Below are 21,707 nucleotides of genomic sequence, written 5' to 3'. Positions count from 1 at the left end.
TATTATTATTAAAAAAGGATACAATGAGAAAGTACTACCAAGTGCAAAGTGGTTTAAAAAAAAAATAAAAAAAAGTGATTAAAAGCAGGCAGCTTAGCTCAGTTAACTAACAGATGTGGCACAGTGTCCTGAAAAGAACAAGACCATTTCAGACCACTGTTTAGAGTCAGAAAGAAAAGCAGGACTCCTTTACAGGAACATCTTTAAGCTGTCATCTCTCCTAAAAATCGAAATATACCACAAACAGAAAAAGACCCGACTGGGTAACAGATAACCAAGATGGGGATCGTGTTTGTTCTAACTGTCCACTGAATTTATCTAAGCACTTCCTCCTAGCGCAGCCGCTTTAGCTAATGAATAGTTTCAGGGCTAGCAGACACTTCCTGCCGGTGGTTCTGAGGCAGACACGCACATCCTCGCTAAGGGCTATTCAGGAGAGGAAGAAAGACAACACGCAATGAGAAAGCAAAGAGCAGTCAGGTCTCACCTGGACTTCCGCTTGCAGTAGACCAGAAGATTGTCGAAGAGAAAGAATGTTCTTTCCTGAATGTTGCCAGCTGAGATCTTTAGCAAGGTGCCCTGGAGTAACAGCTGTGTGCATATGTCTGTCAAGTTGGAACCCTGAACCAAAGATAGAGCATCTTTGATGTAATTTGTTTAAAGAAAAAATGTTATTACCTCAAGCTATTAAAATCCATCCGTTTCTTCACCGTGCACAGAATGAGACCACGTTATGAAGGCATCAGTGGTGCAGCAAGGGGGGGGAGCCACCTGGGGCGGCGGTGCCCCCCTCTTCTCCACCTCCCCCCACGTCACACACATGTGCCACTTCCCTTCCCCCTACCTCTAACTTCCCCAGCACAAGCAGCATCTTCAACCTGCTGCCCGCCTCGGCTCTCCCTATGATGTCACTTCCTGGTTGCAGAGGGAGAGCCGAGGCCGATGCGGGCAGCAAGTTGGAGCTGCTGCTCATAAAGGCGAAAAGCTAGAGGTGTGGGGGAAGTGAAGGCACGTGTATGGCGGGGAAGGGGTGCTCATTTATACCTGTTGCATCTTATGAACTCCAGAGAGGAGCTCTCTTTGGCACAATGCAAATACTACCACAAGCGTTAACAGTAAATCTGACAGACTGAGATCATACGCCATCTCTCTCCCCTTCAATCTCAGAACTCTGCTGCACACCGCATATTCCATCAATGTTGCTATGCCCACGTTACCCCTCTCCTCAAGTCACTTCATTGGCTCCCCATCCATTTTCGCAAACAGTTCAAACTCTTCTTACTGACCTACAAGTGTATTCACTTTGCAGCTCCTCAGTATCTCTCCTCTATCATCTTTTCCACCCCCCCCCTCCATACTCCACCGAGCATTCCACTCATTGGATAAGTCTCTCTTATTTGTACCTTACTCCTCTACAGCCAGCTCCAGACTCCGTCCCTCCTACTTTGCTGCACCGTATGCCTGGAACAAACCATTATTAACACCTTATCATTTCCGAACAGCCGTGCAAGGCCTAATTTTATCTAAATTGGATTATTGCAATTTCCTCTATTTGGGGGTGGAAAAGGGATACCTTATCTTATACTTGGTTCGACTTATATTTGAGTATAGAAGGTATTTCCTTAGATTACTCCTGAACCTATCACCTCTTAACTTCATCCTATGCCCTCTCCTTCTGGAGTTTTCCATCATTTGAAAAAGACTCATCTCCTATACATTAACGCCACGGAGATATTTAAACTTTGCTCGCTTGAGGGTTGAATACGTAATGTTATATCTTCAGCCCAAAGCCATGAACATTAAAAGGAAAAAATGAATAAGGTTTCAGTGTGAGTAAGCTTGGTGGGGGGGTAGGTGGAGTATATGGAATGTATGGAATATATTAAACAGTGGCAAGATGAGGAAGTTTACATGACCTCTGGAAACGATGTCATCTGGCTTGGAAGTGTCAGCTGGGAATGTTCTACTGTGTTTAATGTATGTCACGCGCATTCAACCCCACTCCATCAGTCTCTGCAAAAAAATGCCGTCTGCTACAGTAAGACCCAGGGCAAGACTAAAATCCGAGAGTACAGGGGTGGAATTTGAAAAGTCCCGTCAACCCCCTCGTATGCTCAATGGCTTTTGAGTAGAAAGCATATTATGAAGCCTTGCCAATTATTTTTATTGCATGGTATGCTGTGAAAATCCTTAACTGAAATAGCTCTCGGTTGCCGCTATACTATATCTGTCTATCCGTCAGCAGGCACTTAACTGGAATACTGTTATGAGCGTCAAAGATTATCCACCAACGCAATGTGAAAACGTTCGAATACGCAATATTTCAGTGCCTGTACTACAGGAAAGAAAGGGAGAACTATTTTATCATTTTATTAAATATTTATAATCCACACTACCCGTGATTCAGGGCGGTTAACAAGCATACGTGCATACTCAGTACAAACAATCTTTCAGTCTCAGAGGGAAAAGCCATACAATGTAGGCGAGTTGATTGGGGTTTCAGGATGTCTGTAATACATATTTATGAGAAACAATGCGTGATAGTCTCAGCGGGGTGGTTCACCTCGACCATTTGTGCCACTAGGGCAAGGCACAACTCGAACTCGGGCATCTGAAGCCAGGCCAAACCTGGTGGCAATGCATTCTGGGGCTTAATCAGAGGTAAACTAGGAAATCCCAGTGCAGTGGGAAGTGAATTTCAAAGGATGGTTGCACAACAGTCTGAAAATCCCCTCAGGGTAAAGTATGCAAGCTCACAGCTTGGATAACAGGCGTGCCTTTCTGCTACAGCAGCATCAGAATGAGGGTAGAAATGCAAAAAGAAATTGGTATGCTAAGACCACCAAGTGATATGGAACTCTCTTCCACGGGACACCGAACAATTCAAGAAATAGTAAATCCTGTTCAAAGGAAAAAACAAAACAAAACCCAGTAATGAATATGCATGAGATCTATTTGCATTCAATGGAAGCAGTGAACCAGACTGGGATGTGGACCTCAAGGACACGATTTGAGGACCCCCTAGTTTATAGGATTCTGTGCTTTACGAAATATGCCAAATTGTGCCAATGTCCCAAGCACATACCTTCTTGCATTTCTGTGCCACTTACACATCATTTACAGGACAGCGCGCAAAAGCCATGCTAGCATTTTACAAGCAAGTGTACACTTACACACACAACACGGTAACATAGTAAATGACGGCAGATAAAAGACCTGTTTGGTCCAGCCAGTCTGCCCAACACTCGCATTCATTATCATAGTAACACAGTAACATAGTAGATGACGGCAGATAAAGACCCGAATGCCCAAGTTGATTCAATTTACATTTTTTAAATTTTTTCTTCTTAGCTATTTCTGGGCAAGAATCCAAAGCTCTACCCAGTTCTGTGCTTGGGTTCCAACTGCCGAAATCTCTGTCAAAACCGACTCCAGCCCATCTACACCCTCCCAGCCATTGAAGCCCTCCTCAGCCCATCCTCTCCCAAACGGCCATATACAGACAGACACAGACCGTGCAAGTCTGCCCAGTACTGGCCTTAGTTTAATATTTAATATTATTTTCTGATTCCAGATCCTCTGTGTTCATCCCACGCTTCTTTGAAATCCATCAAGGAAATGTTGAACCAACAATCCAGTATATTACATTTTACTTGCTAAGGTCCACTATAAGGTGCCTTCCCCTCCCCATGAGATGTGCAAGACCTGTACTCAGATGATATGAATGTGGTTTAAAATAGAAAATGACATGGGGGCCAAATTTTTCCTCACCCCCATGGAAAGTCATTATCCCTGTCCCTGCCCCATTCCTGCAAGCTCTGCCCTCATCTGCACAAGCCTCAAACACTTGAAAATCATGAGTAGCAACATTCTAGAGCTCAGATTGTGATGTCATAATGCCTCATTCCACCCATCCTGATCTGTCTCGCCACATACGAGACCCAGACCATAGACATCCATCCAGCATTGGCTACATCATTGCCCCGCTGCCGAAGTTGCTGTCAAAGCTAATTCCAGCCCGTCCTGGCAGTGGCGTAGTGAGGGAGGTTAGCGCCCGAGGCGGTGGTGCCTGGCATTGCTGTGCCATGCACCCCCCTCAACTCTTTCCCATCACTTGAGTGCCCTCACACCTCTTGAAATGTTTGCTGGCCCGAGCAGTATCTTCCACCTGCTGCTCATGCTGGCCTCAGCTCCCTTCTGACATCACGTCCTGGTCCTGCAACCAGGAAGTGACGTCAGAAGGGAGTCAGGGTGGTGTGAACAGCAAGTGGAAGATGCTGCTCGTGCAGGCGAACATTTAAAGAGGTATGCGCGGAGGGGGACAGAGAGGAGGCGGGGCGCCGTCGCTAGAGTCCCCCGGTGAAGAAGGCGCCTGGGGCACTCCGCCCCCCTGCCCCTCCTTACTACACCACTTCATAGGGTTACCAGATGTTCAGATTTTCCCAGACATGTCCTCCTTTTCGAGGACATATCCAAGGGGGTCAGCGGCTTTTCAAAGCCCGGCTCTTGGTCGTGATGTCATCGCGTCACACCAGCGCATGCGCAGATGCCATCCCGACGAGCAAACAGGTTGAGGGGGCGGGGCTCGGGCAGGATGGGCGGGGCTCGGGCAGAATGGGAAGGCCTGGGGGGGCGGGGCCATGGGTCTGGATTTTCGCTATGAAAATCTGGTAACCCGACCACTGCATCTTGATCTGTGTTGCCATATATGAGACCACAGAAGTCCTTCTGGCATCAAATTCCGCACCATAACTCTACAATGGATCCAAATCACGCTCACAGAAGGCACATTCCCTGCTGACCTCAGCGAAATTGTCATCACCCCAATCCAAAAAGACCCAAAAGCACCACAAAACCTCCCATCTAACTTTAGACCTATAGCCTCAATTCCGCTATATGTCAAAATTATAGAAGGCCTAGTAGCCAAACTCCTCACCAATTACATAGAGGACCATAACCTACTCCACCCCATGCAATCAGGCTTCAGAACAAACTTCAGCACAGAGACACTACTAGGCTCCCTTATGGATACCGTCAGACAACAACTTAGTACAGGGAAAAAAATGCTACTCATTCAACTGGACCTATCGGCGGCATTCGACCTAGTAGACCACAACATCCTCCTACAGATCCTAGATGCAATAGGCATCTCAGACAAAGTATACTCCTGGTTTGAAGGATTCCTAAAACTCAGAACCTACAGTGTAAAATCAAACAAAGAAAAGTCAGAATCCTGGTCAAACCCCTGCGGCGTACCACAAGGATCTCCACTATCCCCTACCCTCTTCAATCTCTACACTGCTTCTCTAGGAACGCATCTGGATAATCTAGGCATAACCTCCTATAGTTATGCGGATGACATCACCATCCTCGTCCCATACGATCATTCTAAACCTACCATGACAGACAAACTTCACCAAACACTTGAAGCAGTCACAACCTGGATGGAAAATCACAAACTAAAACTCAACCAAGACAAAACCAAATTCATCCTCCTAGAAACTGACAAGATCCAAACCACAACCAGCCTAGACATAAACACAACCAAATACCCCATCCAAACCACCATAAAACTACTAGGCATGACCATAGACAGATGCTGCACAATGCAACCGCAAATAAATAAAACAATTCAAAAATCATTCGCAATCATGAGAAACCTGAGACAAGTCCGAAAATTCTTTGAAAGAACACAATTCCAACTTATAGTACAATCCCTAATACTAGGTATATTGGACTACTGTAACATACTCTTCCTTCCATGTCCTGCAACCACGATAAGACAACTCCAAACAATCCAAAATACAGCTTTGAGACTCATCTACTCATTGAAAAAACATGACCACATCACTGAAGCCTTCGTCAACTCACACTGGCTCCCAATCCAAGAAAGAATCCAATTCAAATTCTACTGCATATTATTTAAAACCCTACACGGAGACAGCCCATCATACCTGAACAATCGCCTCATTCAAGCACCCAGTACCAGACACAGAAAAACGCACTCCCCATTCATACCCCCCCCAATCAAAGAAGTAAAAAGAACAAAACTACACGACGGCCTCCTGGCCACCCAAGCCGCAAGACTGGACAACCAGATCTCCAACCTTCTGATGACCACCCCAGACTATAGGACGTTCAGAAAAGAAATAAAAACCACACTTTTCAAGAAATTCCTGAAACAGCAATAACAACACGACCTCTAAATGCTCCTAAGATCTACAACTTACCTCTCTAGCAAATCAATGTAACTCTGTCTTTTTTAAATTAACCTTTTGTAATCCGCCTTGAACCGCAAGGTAATGGCGGAATAGAAATCCCTAATGTAATGTAATGTAATGTAACTTCACATCCCCACTGCTGGAGTTGACAAAAGCCCACTCCAGGCTGTCTAGGATTAGCAGATTTTCCGTCTGGAAAATCTGGACCCCCTAGACCAGGGGTCTCAAATTCCCTCCTTGAGGGCCGCAATCCAGTCGGGTTCTCAGGATTTCCCCAATGAATATGCACGAGATCTATGTGCATGCACTGCTTTCATTGGATGCTAATAGATATGAATATTCATTGGGGAAATCCTGAAAATCCGATTGGATTCCAGGCCTCGAGGACCGGAGTTGCCCACCCCTGACCTAGCTCCTTTAACCTGAGAGTTTATCGCAGGGGTCTCAAAGTCCCTCCTCGAGGGCCACAATCCAGTTGGGTTTTCAGGATTTCCCCAATGAATATGCATGAGATCTATGTGAATGCACTGCTTTCAATGCATATTCATTGGGGAAATCCTGAAAACCCGACTGGATTGCGGCCCTCGAGGAGGGACTTTGAGATCCCTGCCCTAGACCCACCCCTAGGCCCGCCCAGTCCCACCCAGCCCCGGTTCCGCCCTATCATGTCCCCAAGCCCACATCAAACACCACCTCCAATCCTGCCCCAGCCACGCCCCCACTGCCTTCTCTCGTCAGGCAGGACATCCGTGTATGCATGGATACGATGTTGTATCCGCGCATGCCCTCCTACACAAAGGAAAGCTTTTCAAAGCCCGGACAAAGTGCCGGGTTTTGAAAAGCCGTCCGGACCCCCGGACATGTGCTCGAAAGGAGGAAATATCCGGCGAAATCCAGATGTCTGGTAACCCTAAAGCCTGCCCACAATATCTTGTCATTGCGGAAGACAGACTGCAAAAGTCATGTCCCAAATTACTGGAGTTTCCGTCAGGGCCAAGCCAATCCTAAACCAAGCTGCCATATATGAGGCACAGACCGTAGAAGTCTGCTCGGCAACGGTCTTAGTTCTTTACAGCCAGAGTCGCTATCTAAGCACCACTTGACACTTCAAACACAGATGCAACCATTTAAGTTTTGTTTTTAGACCATTCATTTTTCTAATTAGAGACCCCCTCTGTGTTCATCCCACGCCTTTTTGGATTCTGTGCTACTAGTCTGCAATTTTTGTGAGCGCCCACTCATTGAATTACCCTTTATCCGATTAACCAAGGAGCAGAGTTTGTAGATTTATCTGATTTGACTTGAGCGCATGGAGAAATTGATCTCCCGTGCTATCTTCCTTCATCTGGCGTAGCAGGAAGTCGAGGTAAGGTACAGAGGTCGTAATAGATGGGTTCATGGTCTCCTTCCTGACTTACTAGCTGTGCAATAAATGATCGATTTAATGGTCAGTTCTGGGTGTTGTTCACCCATTAAAATCAAGATTCCATGGTCATTAATATGTCGCTGACTCAAGCGCTCTTATACGTGCAGTTATAAATGGCCTCTGAGCTTTGCAATGGCAGCAGAAAACTTTCAGGTGTAGTACCAAGATAAGACCCAACAAATACTTTGTTTCACGCGTCACTCAGTAGGCACATATAGTGTGTTCCTCCGCGAATTCGCGGTTCGCGGACTCATTCATTCGCGGTCTGATCCAACCGCCTCTTCCTGTAGAAAAGTCGGGCTACACCAGTGGTCTCAAACTCGCGGCCCGGGGGCCACATGCAGCCCGCCAGGTACTATTTTGAGGCCCTCAGAATGTTTATCATAATCATAAAAGCAAAATAAAAAAGTTTCTTGATCCTATGTCTCTAGCTATAAATTACAATATTATTATTAGGACTTAGCCAAAAGATTTATAAACTATAAACCTTGTAACCCATTCTGAGCTACTGGGAGGATGGGATAAAAATTGAATTAAATAAAATAAAGAGTTTTACCTCATGCAAAATTGTCATTTCTTTAATAAGACATTAACTATTTTTTTTCTGAGGCCCTCCAAGTACCTACAAATCCAAAATGTGGCCCTGCAAAGGGTTTGAGTTTGAAACCATTGGGCTACACCAATCAGGAGCTGTGTGTCAAAGCAGTTCCTGATTGGTGTAGCCCGACTTTACTACAGGAAGAGGCGGTCGGAGCAGTTTTGCGAGTGGTTTTCCTCACCCGCCGGTGATCCAGCTGCCCTCTCCTGCCTCCCCTGCCTTTTGACAGGTGAAAAACCACATTCGCGGTTTTTTGAAATTCGTAGGGGCTCCTGGAACAGAACCCCATGAATTTCGGGGGAGTAAGGTATGCTGAAACTCAATCACAAAAAATGAAGACAGAAAAAGACCATTTGGCCCATCCATCCCAATTATTAAGCTCTACATCTACAATCTCTTCAGTGGCATGGTAAGGGGTGGACGGTAGGGCAGTCCACCCCAGGAGCGGCACCCCCTCCTCCTCTCTGTCACTCCTCCACTCCTCTCCTTGCCACACCCACGCGCCCTTTGCCTTCCCCTGTACCATTTTTCACTTCCCCGGCGCAAGGTTGCTGCCCACAACAACATCGGCGCTCTCTCTGACGTCACGTCTGTGACCCGTGCCAAGGAAGCGACGTCAAAGGGTGGGCCGACAACACAGGCACGCCGCTCACGCTGGAGGCATCAGAAAGGTGCGGGGAACGGGAAGGGGGAGCGGGTGGCTGTGGCGGGGGAAGAGCACCATCGCCCCGGACGCCTCTCATCCTTACTACACCACTGGGTAGGATAAAGGCGAGGTTGTGAACCCACCTCCCATCCTTCAATATGGGACTGCAGTTGCTCCAGGGCTTCCAGCTTCTCCATCTGCCTCTTGGTCTCGTTGATGTTGGTGCACACCGTCTTCATGGCTTGCAGGGCACTTTGGACAGGCTGGTAATCCGCATGCTTACCGGGCGTCCTCTTTGCTAGTTCCTAAAATTCAAGAAAGAAACGTGGAATTTGGATCGCTCCAACTATTTCCACCACCACAAGAAACCTGAAATGCAAACATAGACACCAAAACCCAACAAACATCATGAAAGTGCGAATGTTTAGGAATGGTCGGGATGTTGCGCTTCAGCTAGGATTACATTCTTCTACCAATCTTTCTATCATCATTATTAAGCCTGTGGGCCAATAATCTCTTCAAAGGCCTATGCTAGTCATGACCCCAAACATGGCGTTGTTGCTCGCGGCGGTGAACAACTAGAGATATGGGGGAAGGGAAGGGGAGGCGCACGGCGGGGGGGGGGGGCGGAGAGGAGGAAGGGCACCCCAACTTCAACGTGTTCCTCCCAACTGCGTCGGCTCTCCCTCTGATGTCATTTCCTATGTGCGGCACCCGGAAGTGACGTCAGCAGGAGCCAAAGCAGTCACGAGGAGTACGTTGACATTGTTGCTCGTGGCGGTAAGCAACTAGAGATACGGGGGAAAGGAAGGGGAGGTGCATGGCGGGGGGGGGGTGGAGAGGAGGAAGGGCGCCCCAACTTCAACGTGTTCCTCCCGACTGCGTCGGCTCTCCCTCTGACGTCATTTCCTATGTGCGGCACCCGGAAGTGATGTCAGCAGGAGCCGACGCAGTCGCGAGGAGCACGATGACATTGTTGCTTGCGGCGGTGAGCAACTAGAGGGGGAAGGGAAGGGGGCGCTCGTGCAGTGGGGGGAGGAGTGGGAAGAGGCAGGAGGGCAGAAAGGAAGAGGGGTACCGGTGCGCCCACCATGATGGTGCCCGGGACAGACCGTTCCCCCCCTCCCTATGCCACTGGCTAGTATTCTGTGCAGAGTACTCTTTATAGAATACTAGTTTAGGAGGCATTTTACACGTAACTTTGGGTGCCAGCATTTATACCTGCCAAAAACTGGTGTAAATGCTGGAGCCCAACCAATGGCAGTTAGGCATGCAAATGACAGAATTCTATAACATCACACCTAGATTCTGGGAATGCCCCTGACCCACCCATGCCCCTCCCATTGCCACGCCCCCTTTGGAGTTGCACACTATGAACATTAGATGCGCATGTTATAGCATAGGGTGCAAGGTAGATCTATGCATAACTACTAATTAACACCCATAATTGATTAGCTAATTAGTTTAGACGTAGAGTTGGGATCCACGTCCAGACTTGTACACCCAGCTTTGGGGGACCTATACACAATAAAGCAGATAGTGTAAAAATGCTGTTTCTGTCTATGCTCCACCTATCCTCCATTAATGGGAATATAGCATAACATACTGTATTTTTCGGACCATAAGACGCACCCACCTGTAGAGGAGGAAAACCCCCGAAAAAAAAATTTGGTTCAGAATTTTTTTCTTCTTGGTTTTTCCTCTACTACACAAAGGTGTGTCTGGTGGTCTGGTGCTGGGAAGCCCAAAGCCCGAAACAGCCTGAAGAAGCCACCAAAGCCAAAGGCCCCCTGGTACCTTTTTTAAGTAGCGGTGGTCCTGCACGGTCTCCTGCTGGACGGCTGCCTTTCTCTGCAGAGCAATGCACAACACAGGAGTGCGACCTTTGCGCTTCCTACCTGGTCCTGCACCGCTCTGTGATTGACTACAGTCAGTTACTGATTGCAGCCAATCACAGAGCGGCACAAGACCAGGCAGGAAGTGCAAAGGTCGCGCTCCTGCGTTGTGCATCGCTCTGCAAAGAGGCAGCTGTCTAGCAGGAGACCGCGCTGGACCACCGCCACTTAAAAAAGGTACCAGGGGAGGGGGGCCCAAGGTATATTCAATCCATAAGATGCATCCCCTTTTCCACCCCCTTTTAGGGGGTAGAAAAAGTGCATGTTTTGGTATGAAAAATACGGTAATTCTTTATTTATATACCGCACATATGCCTTTCGGTTCTAGGCGTTGTACAAAAGAATACAACAAGGAGAAATTATTAACAATGAAATTGGTTAAACCATGTGGTAGTACGGCACACAGAAGAATATCTATGCATAAATCACTTTAAATGGATGTGCTATGTTTTCCTATACACCTAAAATGTGTCTAAAATGCATACTCAAAATTGCTTAGAAAAATACTCCTAAGAAGTCAATTTTAAAGCCATTTTTATGAATATAACAGGGTTTTATGCACAGAAAAGGGGGGCTTCCAAACTGCCTAAGGCATAATCCATGTGCAGTAGGCATGTATCAAGAAGGAATCTTCGGGAGCCAAGTGGTACAGAATAGATGCTGCATTTAAATGCAGCCTTCTGGATTTGCAAAAGCATGTGCGCTCAGTTTTCGGCAGAAAACGTACCTGCATAAAATGCAGGTGAAGCTTTGTACATGGATGTTTCCTAACGCAATTTTCAAAAGGAAAATGTCCCTAATTCTCTTAAGAAAACTCATGCAACATCGTCGCTGAGTGAAATGTGCCAACACATGACTTGCTTTGTCAGAAAATGTGACCTCAAAAGGCACAGGTCCAGTACAGACGATTCCATTTAGCCAGATGAAAACAGCTGAGCAAAGCACCAGCAAAAGCTCAGCTGGAAAAAGATTAGCATAGATGCTCCTAACTGAAGGGCTGATGCAAGAATACTTTTGATGTTTCATTTAAGCAGAAAAGCTCTAAGGCCCAGACATGCAAAGGCCATTTCTCTGAATAATGGGAGCTGCTAGATCGAGATGGCCCTATCAAAAAATACAGAGAGACAAATGGCCTACAACGAAGTCATCCCAAAAATTGCAACACGGAAATAAAAACCTAGGGCCTGAAATTCAAAACAATTGAAATGGCCAGAAGAGATGTCTGTCCATGTAATCCACCTGTCTGGTGGTAGCCGGGCATGTCCAGCAGCACTGTCCGATTAAAGTCTATTTTAGATCTTTCCAAATTCTCCTTTTATTTCAGAAGAGGGCATTCAGCTCAGTGGCAGTGTTGTGTATGCAAAGGGATCTGGGTTCAATTCCTGGCTCAGGTCATTTGAATATTCACAAAAAAATAAAAATACAAAGAAGACGCAACAAGCTCTTCACTAAGTCAAGAAGGCTATAAAAAAGAACAGAGACCAGACCTTCAAGCTGAAAAATATATACTTTAATGCCAACCTTGTACAGTGGAACATGAAACCGGACCCAACACGAACCATATTTTGGCTACAAAGCCTGCATCAAGAGTCCCCAAAATAATCCACTCAACAAATGGCCAAAGTATATAATAGAGCTCGTACGGCGTCTTGACAACTAAAGTAAAGCTGAAATTTTTTTAAAACGTCCGGGTCTTCTATGCTCGTTTTTGTATCCTTCAGATCATTTGAATCCCAGATTAACTGGGGTCAGAGACCCTGTGGAAGCAGTGGGACAAGGTAAAGGGTGTCACAACCAGTAGCCAGAATTAGGGCTTATGATTGACAGGATCTGAAAGGAGTCGTGTTACAAGGCCCCCCACAAGTCTCACCACTGATAATGACGGAACTTCTAAAGAAATGCCGTTGGAAGACCGTAACTCGCGTGACGGACAATGCCACTGAAAGAGAGAACGGACACTTGTTGGGCAGTTGAGCTGAAGCACCTTGAACATCAAGCAAAAAACTTTAAACTCGACCCGCAGACCCACTGGCAGCCAACGGAGATCTCAAATTAATGGTGTGATACGGTCGAATTTTGAGGCATGAACAATGAGGTCAAGCATAAAAGTTAACACTGTTTGTTTGCTTGATTCGTGCCTTGGAACACAGATTGTTCACCCTCCCAAGATATTCTAATCATGAGCAAGCTCATCACCTGGCAAAGAATAATTCTAGCCTTATCTAAAGATATGTAGACACATCCAGTGGAGGGGTATTAATATCATTACTGAGCTAACCACAAGAACTGTTTTACTATTCTCATGTTTGAATTGGAAACTAGAAACATAAAGTGTTATACAAAAAAAGATTCAAAGTGCAAAACTTTACGAAAATTTAATGGCAGCTGTTTGCTGCGATAAATTCATTGGTCAATATCAATACAGGCTGGTGGGTTGAAACAAATCCATTTAAGCGCAAGCAAAAAAAAAAGTGCTTGACCAAAGTTTTCTGGTCTTAAATAAAATGAATGTGTTTAGAGCACATACTTAATGTGATGGCATGCACCGAAAAGGATGCTGTGCCCACAGCAAAGGCGAGCGCGATGGCAGGAAGTAATGTGCAGCTGAGACAGGAAGAGAGAGAAGAAATGCAATCTACAAGATTCAAAACAGCAGACGCAAAATGGGTCACAAACACTTTATGAACCTTCATGAGTTGGCTTTGAGATGGATGACTTCCACCAACCAAAAACGCAAGACCACTTTCTTATGCAAAAGGTCCCACAAGTTACAAAAAGTATCCTCTTGACATTCCTTAACATGTGTTTTGGTTGCAACTCATTCACTGCTGTTGGCTGGATTTTGGGGTTCCAATTCCTGTGCGGGCATTGACTTTTCTCAGAGCTAGCACTGCTCATGTTACAGGGGGTCTCCAAGCCTGCCTCAAGCTGAAGCAGGTATAGCCTGCAGGTGGGCTTGGGGGGGGGGGGGGGTCCCTGCCTAATTTCTGCCCTGACTCTCCTTGAGACTGGAAGCCTTGGCAGATCATGCTTGAGTAGTCTAATTTGCAAGACTATATTAACAGCAACACTGTCTGTCCCACTGCCTTCTCCATTTTGGAAGCCAAGAGGCTGATTGAATCCTAAATGAAGTTTGCGTTAGAAGCGGTTGTATCCACATTTGTAGACTTCTCCTTAAAGTCAACTAGATCCTGTTTGGATGAAAGACACTGAGCCTTCCTGTAAGGACAAGGCAAGGCGTTCTAAAATTGATGGATATTCATATTCTGAGTTGGACATCCTTTCAAAAGCCAATCACAGCTGTAAACCATAACCATGATGTTAAAACAAGCATATTATCATTCCTAATAATCAAAAGAAACTTTTTAACATTCTCCTTGCTACTGCCACTCATCTTAGTCTGTAACTGGAAGAAAAATACTAAACTTAATTTTAGGGCTCCTTTTACGAAGCTGCGTTAGCGGCTTTAGCGGGTGCGACATTTAATCACGCGCTAACCCCCGCGCTAGTCGAAAAACTACCGCCTGCTCAAGAGGAGGCGGTAGCGGCTATTACGTGCGTTAAACCGCTAACGCGCCTTCGTAAAAGGAGCCCTTGGTGTGTGGCAGAGTTGTGTGTGCTCTATACGAAAAATATGAAAGTATTATCGCTTTAACATCTTGTAAAATAATACACTTTCGTAAAACTTGGGCACCCTTTGATAATTTCTGTAACCGCTTTTCAGTTTTTTGCCTTTTTGTATAGGTTGCAGCTTGACCACATATTTAAGGAACTATCTCTATAACATATAATGCTTGTAAATAAGTTTATGTGTTTCTATTGTTAACTTTAAAAATGCAATAAATCTATTTTGTTTTAAAAACAACAAGCATATGGAATGTCTGCTTTGTCCCAGAAAAGAATCAAGTGAGAATATCAAGTTGGCTGGCAGATCTCTCATTAACTCCCCCCCCCAATAAAAAACGAAGAAAATCCATTCCAGATCAATCTGCAATGCTACAGTCAAAAAAGGGGAAATGTTTGTCTTTCAAACTAGCTACACCAATTTTGCTGACATTACATTACATTAGGGACTTCTATTCCGCCTATACCTTGCAGTTCAAGGCGGATTACAAAAGAGCTAACTGGATACTTCCAGTGAAGTTACAACAGTTTTGGGGGGGGGGGGGTTGGGTTTTTTTTTTTTGTTACAAGGGAGGAGAGGTACCTGGATTAATTCCGGAAGAACTTGCAAATTGGATATTAAATTGACTGTACGTTACTGTGTGATATAACAAATAGATTCTTTATACTGCATAGAATGGTTTTCAAGAAAACACCGACTCCTCCCTTCATGCACAATCTTTCTGCCTTAATTTGAATTCAATTACTGCCCCTCTCCCCAAACAAAACTGATTTATTTATAAAATAGGCTAGTATGTACATCTTCATTCCAAGAAGTGGCAGGAATTACCAGCTCTCTTTTCCAGCCTACAGAAATCATTTCTCTGTAGAAATACTATGCAATATCTTATCCTTCCTCTAAAGCACTCCATGCCCTCTGGGGTACCTCCATTAACCTGCTGCTAGAATCCTGCAAAGGCAGATAATTCCATTTTGTCTCTTGCTGGCTGTAAAACTCCAATCTGCTATACAATATTAATTTCCTTATGAAAAAAGACTAAAGGTTTCCTAATGCTGTTATTTTTAAAAGGGGCACTTCAGGCTGAGATGCAGTACAGAAACACATGGGCAGATGTGAGAATGGAAATGGAGAGGAGTTTATTACCACAGAACAAGGTTTCGGCTTAGAAATGAACGTCAGTGTGAATGTGAAAAGAAAGGGATTTGGTTCTTGGCACTGCAGCTTTCAGGAATCTTGCACGCCTGGGTGGTAAAGCAGGAGAAAACAATTTTGAGAATTGCAGAATATCTCTCCAGAAGAGGCAATCGCTTACAACCATTTTTTCAGTTCTCAATTCACATCATGCGGTGCTTTGAAACCGCCCTGTGAACTCGGCTAAAAATCCCCTCAAGAAGCCCTAGCAATGCACAAAAGCAGGAACCATCCACACTGGGAATTTCTTGATCCAGAATGCAAACCAAATCACATTGTTAAACCCCCATTTCCTGTGGTTTATTTGCTGGATCGGGAACTTCAGTACTTTCTGTATACTTAAGCTGTTCCCAGGGCAAATCCATCAGCTGAATAAACATATCGAGCAGCATCCCTGCCTCCTGCCAACAGAGGGATCCAGTTCACATGGTCTAACACAGTAGCATGCCAAAGAGTTCCTCACAGAATTCATTATGGGATGGTCAATATCACATCCAATTAAGGGCTAAAGAGGTGGGAAGACAGCAAATATCAGAACTAATCACACCTCTTATCGAAAAGAGAAGTACACGTCCAAGGAATAATTCTCTATAGATCTCCGAAACTTAAATGCCAGGGTGATGCCCACTAAGGGCTCCTTTTATTAAGGCGTGCTAACTGATTTAGCACACCTTAATAAAAGGACCCCTAAATGTGAATTCTATCATTTTTTTATTTATTTATCAGGATTTATTAACTGCCTTTTCATGAAGAGATTCACCCAAAGCAGTTTTACCACCAGATTGACAATCTTAAAAGTGATAAATCTCCTGGACCGGACGGAATTCACCCGAGAGTTAAAAGAACTGAAAGTTGAAATCGGAGAACTACTGCAAAAACTTGCCAACCTGTCATTTAGAACAGGACAGATACTGGATGACTGGAAGATCGCGAACGTCACGCCGATATTTAAAAAAGGATCGAGAGGAGTGCCAGGCAACTACAGACCTGTAAGTCTCACGTCTGTCCCCGGAAAGATGGTTGAGGCGCTGATCAAAGATAGCATAGTCCGGCACTAAGACACGCACGACCTAATGAGAGCCAGCCAACATGGATTCAGAAAAGGGAAATCATGTTTGACGAATCTACTTCAATTTTTTGAGAGAGTGAACAAACATATTGATGGTGGAGAACTGGTGGATATTATATACTTGGCCTTCCAGAAAGCGTTCGACATGGTTCCACATTTAAGACTTCTCAGGAAACTACAAGGCCATGGAATAGAGGGAGATATACTAAGATGGATAGGCAAATGGCTGGAGAACAGAAAGCAGAGAGTGGGCATAAATGGGAAGTTCTCAGACTGGGAGAAAGTGACTAGTGGTGTACCCCAGGGCTCGGTACTTAGGCCCATCTTATTTAAAATTTTCATCAATGACCTAGAAGAACATCCAGCGAGATCATCAAGTTTGCAGACGACACAAAGCTATGCCGGGCAATCAAATCGCTGAAGGACAGCGAGGAACTCCAGAGCGACCTGAGTCGACTGGAGAAATGGGCAGAGAAATGGCAGATGAAGTTTAATGTGGAAAAATGCAAAGCGATGCATTTAGGCAGAAAGAATAAGGAACACAAGTACAGTATGTCAGGTGCAACTCTGGGAAAGACCGAACAGGAAAAGGACCTGTGCGTACTGATAGATAGGACCCTGAAACAGTCGGTGCAATGCGCAGCGGCGGCGAAGAAAGCAAATAGAATGCTGGGCATGATAAAGAAGGGAATCACGAGTAGATCAGAGAAAGTTATAATGCCACTCTACTGAGTCATGGTCAGACCACACTTGGAATACTGCGTCCAGCATTGGTCTCCATACCTAAAGAAGGATATAAAACTGCTGGAGAGGGTACAGAGACGAGCAACGAAGCTAGTGAAAGGTATGAAGAACCTGGATTACAAGGAACGACTTAAGAGAATGGGGTTGTTCTCCCTTGGGAAGAGGAGACTGCGAGGGGATCTGATCGAGACTTTCAAAATACTGAAAGGAATTGACAAAATAGAGCAGGAAAAACAGTTATTTATAATGTCCAATGTGACACGGACAAGGTCCAGGACGAATATCAGGAAGTTCTGCTTCATGCAGCGAGTGGTGGACACCTGGAATGCTCTCCCAGAGGAAGTAATTGAGAAATCCACTGTTCTAGGGTTTAAGGGTAAACTAGATGCACATCTCCCTTGAGAAACATACAGTGATATGGGAACCAAAATTATGCTGGGCCTCCGCTTGTGCGGATCTCCGGACTTGATGGACCTAAGGTCTGATCCAGAGATGGCAATTCCTATGTTCAGTTTACGATACATTAAATAGGGAAAATACTTATGAGTACCTGATTACTATCTGTCCCGGTGGGCTCACAATCTATCTAATGTACGTGGAGCAGTGGAGGATTAAGTGACTTGCCCAGAATCACAAGGAGCAGTGCAGGATTTGAACCCACCACCTCAGGGTGCTGAGGCTGTAGCTCTAACCACTAGTCCACTCCTTCCTAGTGGTGCCTAACTTTAGACACGACCGTCTATACTAGTTTAGAGGCTGGTATAAATGCGTATTCTATAAAGTGGTGCACAAAAATTCTAGTGCTCGTAAGGGAGCCTGGCCAAGGGAGGAACATGGGCACGCCGTGGGTACAAGTTAAGTACACTTAGGTGCATGCATTTAGGCCTGGTTTTCATTGGTTTATATGGCTGCACCTAAATGTTAGTCACGTGGACAGGTGCTATGCGTTATCCTATAAAGCACGCCTATCTCCAGAGGCAGTTTATAGAATAATACTAAGACCGATTCTATGAAGCGTGCCTAACTTGCGACTGACACCTGCTAGGCGCCTATATTTTATGCGCGTTTTATAGAATCCGGCCCCAAGCGCTCCTAGGTTAATTATTTATTTATTTATTTATTTATTTTTATTTATTTATCAAATTTTTACATGTTATAAATCAAGTATCCACTTGTACAGAAAGTTGAAGAAAAGCAGGAAAATAATACTCAAAAGTAAAATACATGGTAATCAAGTAAAATATATTTTTTTTTACAGTTAATGAACGCTGATGTCAACATCAGCACACAACCGAAAATAAAGATTACAAAATGGCCTAAAACGCACCCCAATGAATCTGGATTAGCGTGCAGGAAAGTCCTGCGGTAAGACATGCCCAGCCCAGATTCTAGTCCACCCAGTGGCGCAGCAAGGGCGAGAGGCGCCCGAGGCGGTAGCACCCCTCCCCTGCCCTTTTCTCCACCCCCGCTCCTTCCCGACCCCCCCCCTCCGCCGCCGCACGCTCCCTTCCCCTGCATCTCTCACGAATTTGCTGCCCACATCATGTCGGCTCTCCCTCTCGCGTCACTTCCTAGGCGAGGGACCCAGAAGCGACATCAGAGAGAACCGACACGTGCGGCAAGTTTGCAAAGCTGCTTGCGCCAGATAAATTAAAGAGGCGTAAGGGAAAGGGCGCATGTAGGCAGCAGGAAGAGGGGTCAGGAAGGAGCAGTGGGTGGAGATGAGGACAGGTGCCGGTGCCTTCACCGAGACGGCGCCCAGGGTGGACAGTACCCCGCTCCCCCCCCCCCTTTGCTACGTCACTGAGTTCACCTTAGTAAAAGGGCTCCTTAGTTATCTGGAAGCTGACCTACCACAAAATCAAGCCACAAAGAGAAATTATTTGTAAAAGTACCTTGAGGAGAAGCGGATATTTGCAGATTCTCTGGATGGGCGTCAACAAGTAACCCTCCAATGGGATATCAGTGGTCTTTCTGCCTCCCAGCAGCATGCAGCTCTGCAGCAAAGACAGGAAGTTATTATGCTCAACCGTGTAACGCAAAATATTCCTATTACTACATCTTTAATATCACTTGAAAAACCAGCAGTGGTAACCCTGGAGTCTCTATGGGATCTTATGGCTGGTTTGGTGAAGGCCATAAGTCCCAATCTTCAGCAAATTGAAAAGAAACTATTGGAACATTCTGAAGAGTTAAAAAAGATATAAAAGTTGAAGTGACTGCCTCTAATGTTTTGCTTCAGAATCGCGACCAGGAAATAACAACTTTTAAACAACTGGATGAGAACTTGATGAAGGACAATGTCAATCTTAGAAGGAAAGTTGAAATGCTTGAAAACAACGCATGTTATAATAATTTAAGATGGATTAATTTCCCTAGGCTTACATCTGTAATACCTAGGGAAATGCTCAAAAGATATTTACTAGAAATACTGGGAATTTCAAAGGAAATGTTGCCTCCATTTTCTTCCTGAAAAAAAAAAAATCAAGCTCTAAAAACCTCAGACCAAGAACCCTTAAATGTATCTGAAATGTTGGAAATATCTGATAAAGAGGCAGCAGTGACATTATATCAGTAGCTCTTTCAATTGATAAAATATGGTTGTTAAAACAGACAAAAAGAATTTATAGGTCTTAACGTGCAAATCTTTCCTGATTTGACACGAGAGACGCAGAAGCGTCGCCGTGACTTTCTGTTAATGAAACCTTGGGTTGCATCTTTGGGTGCCACTTTTGGCACCCTTGCAAATATATTGTTGCATATCGTGCTGTTAAATATGTCTTTTTTGAACCAAGCCAGCTGACAACCTTTTTGTCATTGTCCCGCTTGGAAAAGGAAAAAATCTGAGCCCTGTTTAGATGGAACCTTTACTCAACGCTTTAACCAGCCTTAATTCTTATTGAATTGAGGACTTTAGCATAATTAGCCAAATCTATTTTTTCGTGATATTGTTTATTATGATGGAATGTGTATATGTCTAATATTGTTTTCTGTACAAGTAATGCTTGGTAATCAAGTTTGAAAAATCCAATAAATATATATATATTTTTTTTTTTAAACTGTGTAATGTAGCATTCACAGCCTCTCCTGCCTACTTAAACCTTTTTCAATATCAACCCCTTTGTGTAAAAATGTATGCATTCAGCCTAATAAATTCTCAAATAGGCCAATTTATGAGCCTAATTCTCAAAGTTAAGAGCAAAATCAGGGGTGGGTAACCTGTGGTCTGTGGGCTAAATATGGCCTGCCATTGGAATTTTATGTGGCTCCTGAGACCATGAGAAGTATACATGAGTTTTGGTGATTTTAAATACTGCATTTTACAAATATTTTCAGAACAGTTTCTTTAGCAGTTTGGGGTTTTTTTTCATCATTTTAGTTCAATTTTTACTTATTTATCACAGAAAGTCTATAGAGCTCGGTGCATTTCCTCTGAGGATCTCGCATCATGTGCGGCAGCGGTGGAGATTACCTTGCATGAGATGTAGCCTGTTCTTGGAGGAAACTCGGGACCCAGATGATAGCCATCAGAACTGGGGTTGATGGCAGTTAAAGAATAGAATGGGAATGGTGGTTGAAGTGAATTGGGATGGAGATGGAGGTGGGTATGGAGAGGGATAGGGATATGATGTATTCCGGAAAGGCATTTAAGATCTGGTGTTAAATGATCATAATAATTACAAGTCAAAGATCTTGATGCTTTTTTGGAATGTGTTTCTGTTTCTCTCTATGCTTATTTTTATCTCTATTTTGTTCACTTTAATTATTATTTTAATTCTATTTTTAAATTATTTATTCATTACTTGTTGGAATATTTCATTTCTATCTCTATCTCTACCTCTGTCTTTTTATTTTTATTTTTCATACTGTTTCTTCAGGTACTTTAGTTAGATTGTGAGCCTTTGGGACAGTTAGGGAATTTCCAAGTACCTATCTTATTTATTTAGTTTTTATTTATTGTATCTTTAATGCATCATTTTTGTAAACCGCTTAGAAACCTCACGGTTATTAGTGGTATATAAGAATTAAATTAAATTTCCAGTCCTGACAATATGTTAGGTTAAATGCAATCTTATATCCTGCCAAATCTTTATTAATTAGAGTTCTAAGTGGGTCACGAGCTATAAAGAATTATATATCAGTTATAGGATAAGCTGTATTGTAGAAGAGCATTAGTGTCATATCTTATTTGAATGTTATTAGGTGATTCATAAGTATTATGCCAACATTGTATTATATCTGTCTTATTAGAATTTCAGTGCTGTTATAAGTATATTTTTTTAACCGTTTCC

The 21,707-nt window shown here is 44.3% G+C and overlaps 1 protein-coding gene across 3 annotated transcripts in view; it reads right to left on the bottom strand.

Annotated features, from left to right (window-relative positions):
• Positions 1-21,707, bottom strand: part of PREX1 (phosphatidylinositol-3,4,5-trisphosphate dependent Rac exchange factor 1) — a 346,652-nt gene that overhangs the window by 155,032 nt on the left and 169,913 nt on the right. For all 3 annotated transcript variants that reach the window (XR_004541127.1, XM_033963869.1, XM_033963870.1), the window contains exons 5-7: positions 19,311-19,412; positions 9,035-9,196; positions 488-621 (exon numbers count right to left, since the gene is read on the bottom strand). Coding sequence is in view for 2 of the 3 variants with exons in the window: in XM_033963869.1 (XP_033819760.1) it covers positions 488-621; positions 9,035-9,196; positions 19,311-19,412 (398 nt within the window). In the remaining variant the exon portion in view is untranslated. The remainder of the gene's footprint in view (positions 1-487; positions 622-9,034; positions 9,197-19,310; positions 19,413-21,707) is intronic.

Source organism: Geotrypetes seraphini, chromosome 11 (genome assembly GCF_902459505.1).
Source record: "Geotrypetes seraphini chromosome 11, aGeoSer1.1, whole genome shotgun sequence".
In the NCBI taxonomy this organism is placed as follows: Eukaryota; Metazoa; Chordata; class Amphibia; order Gymnophiona; family Dermophiidae; genus Geotrypetes; species Geotrypetes seraphini.
Note: the sequence above shows the minus strand (reverse complement) of the source record. Positions and strands in the feature narration are given on the sequence as shown.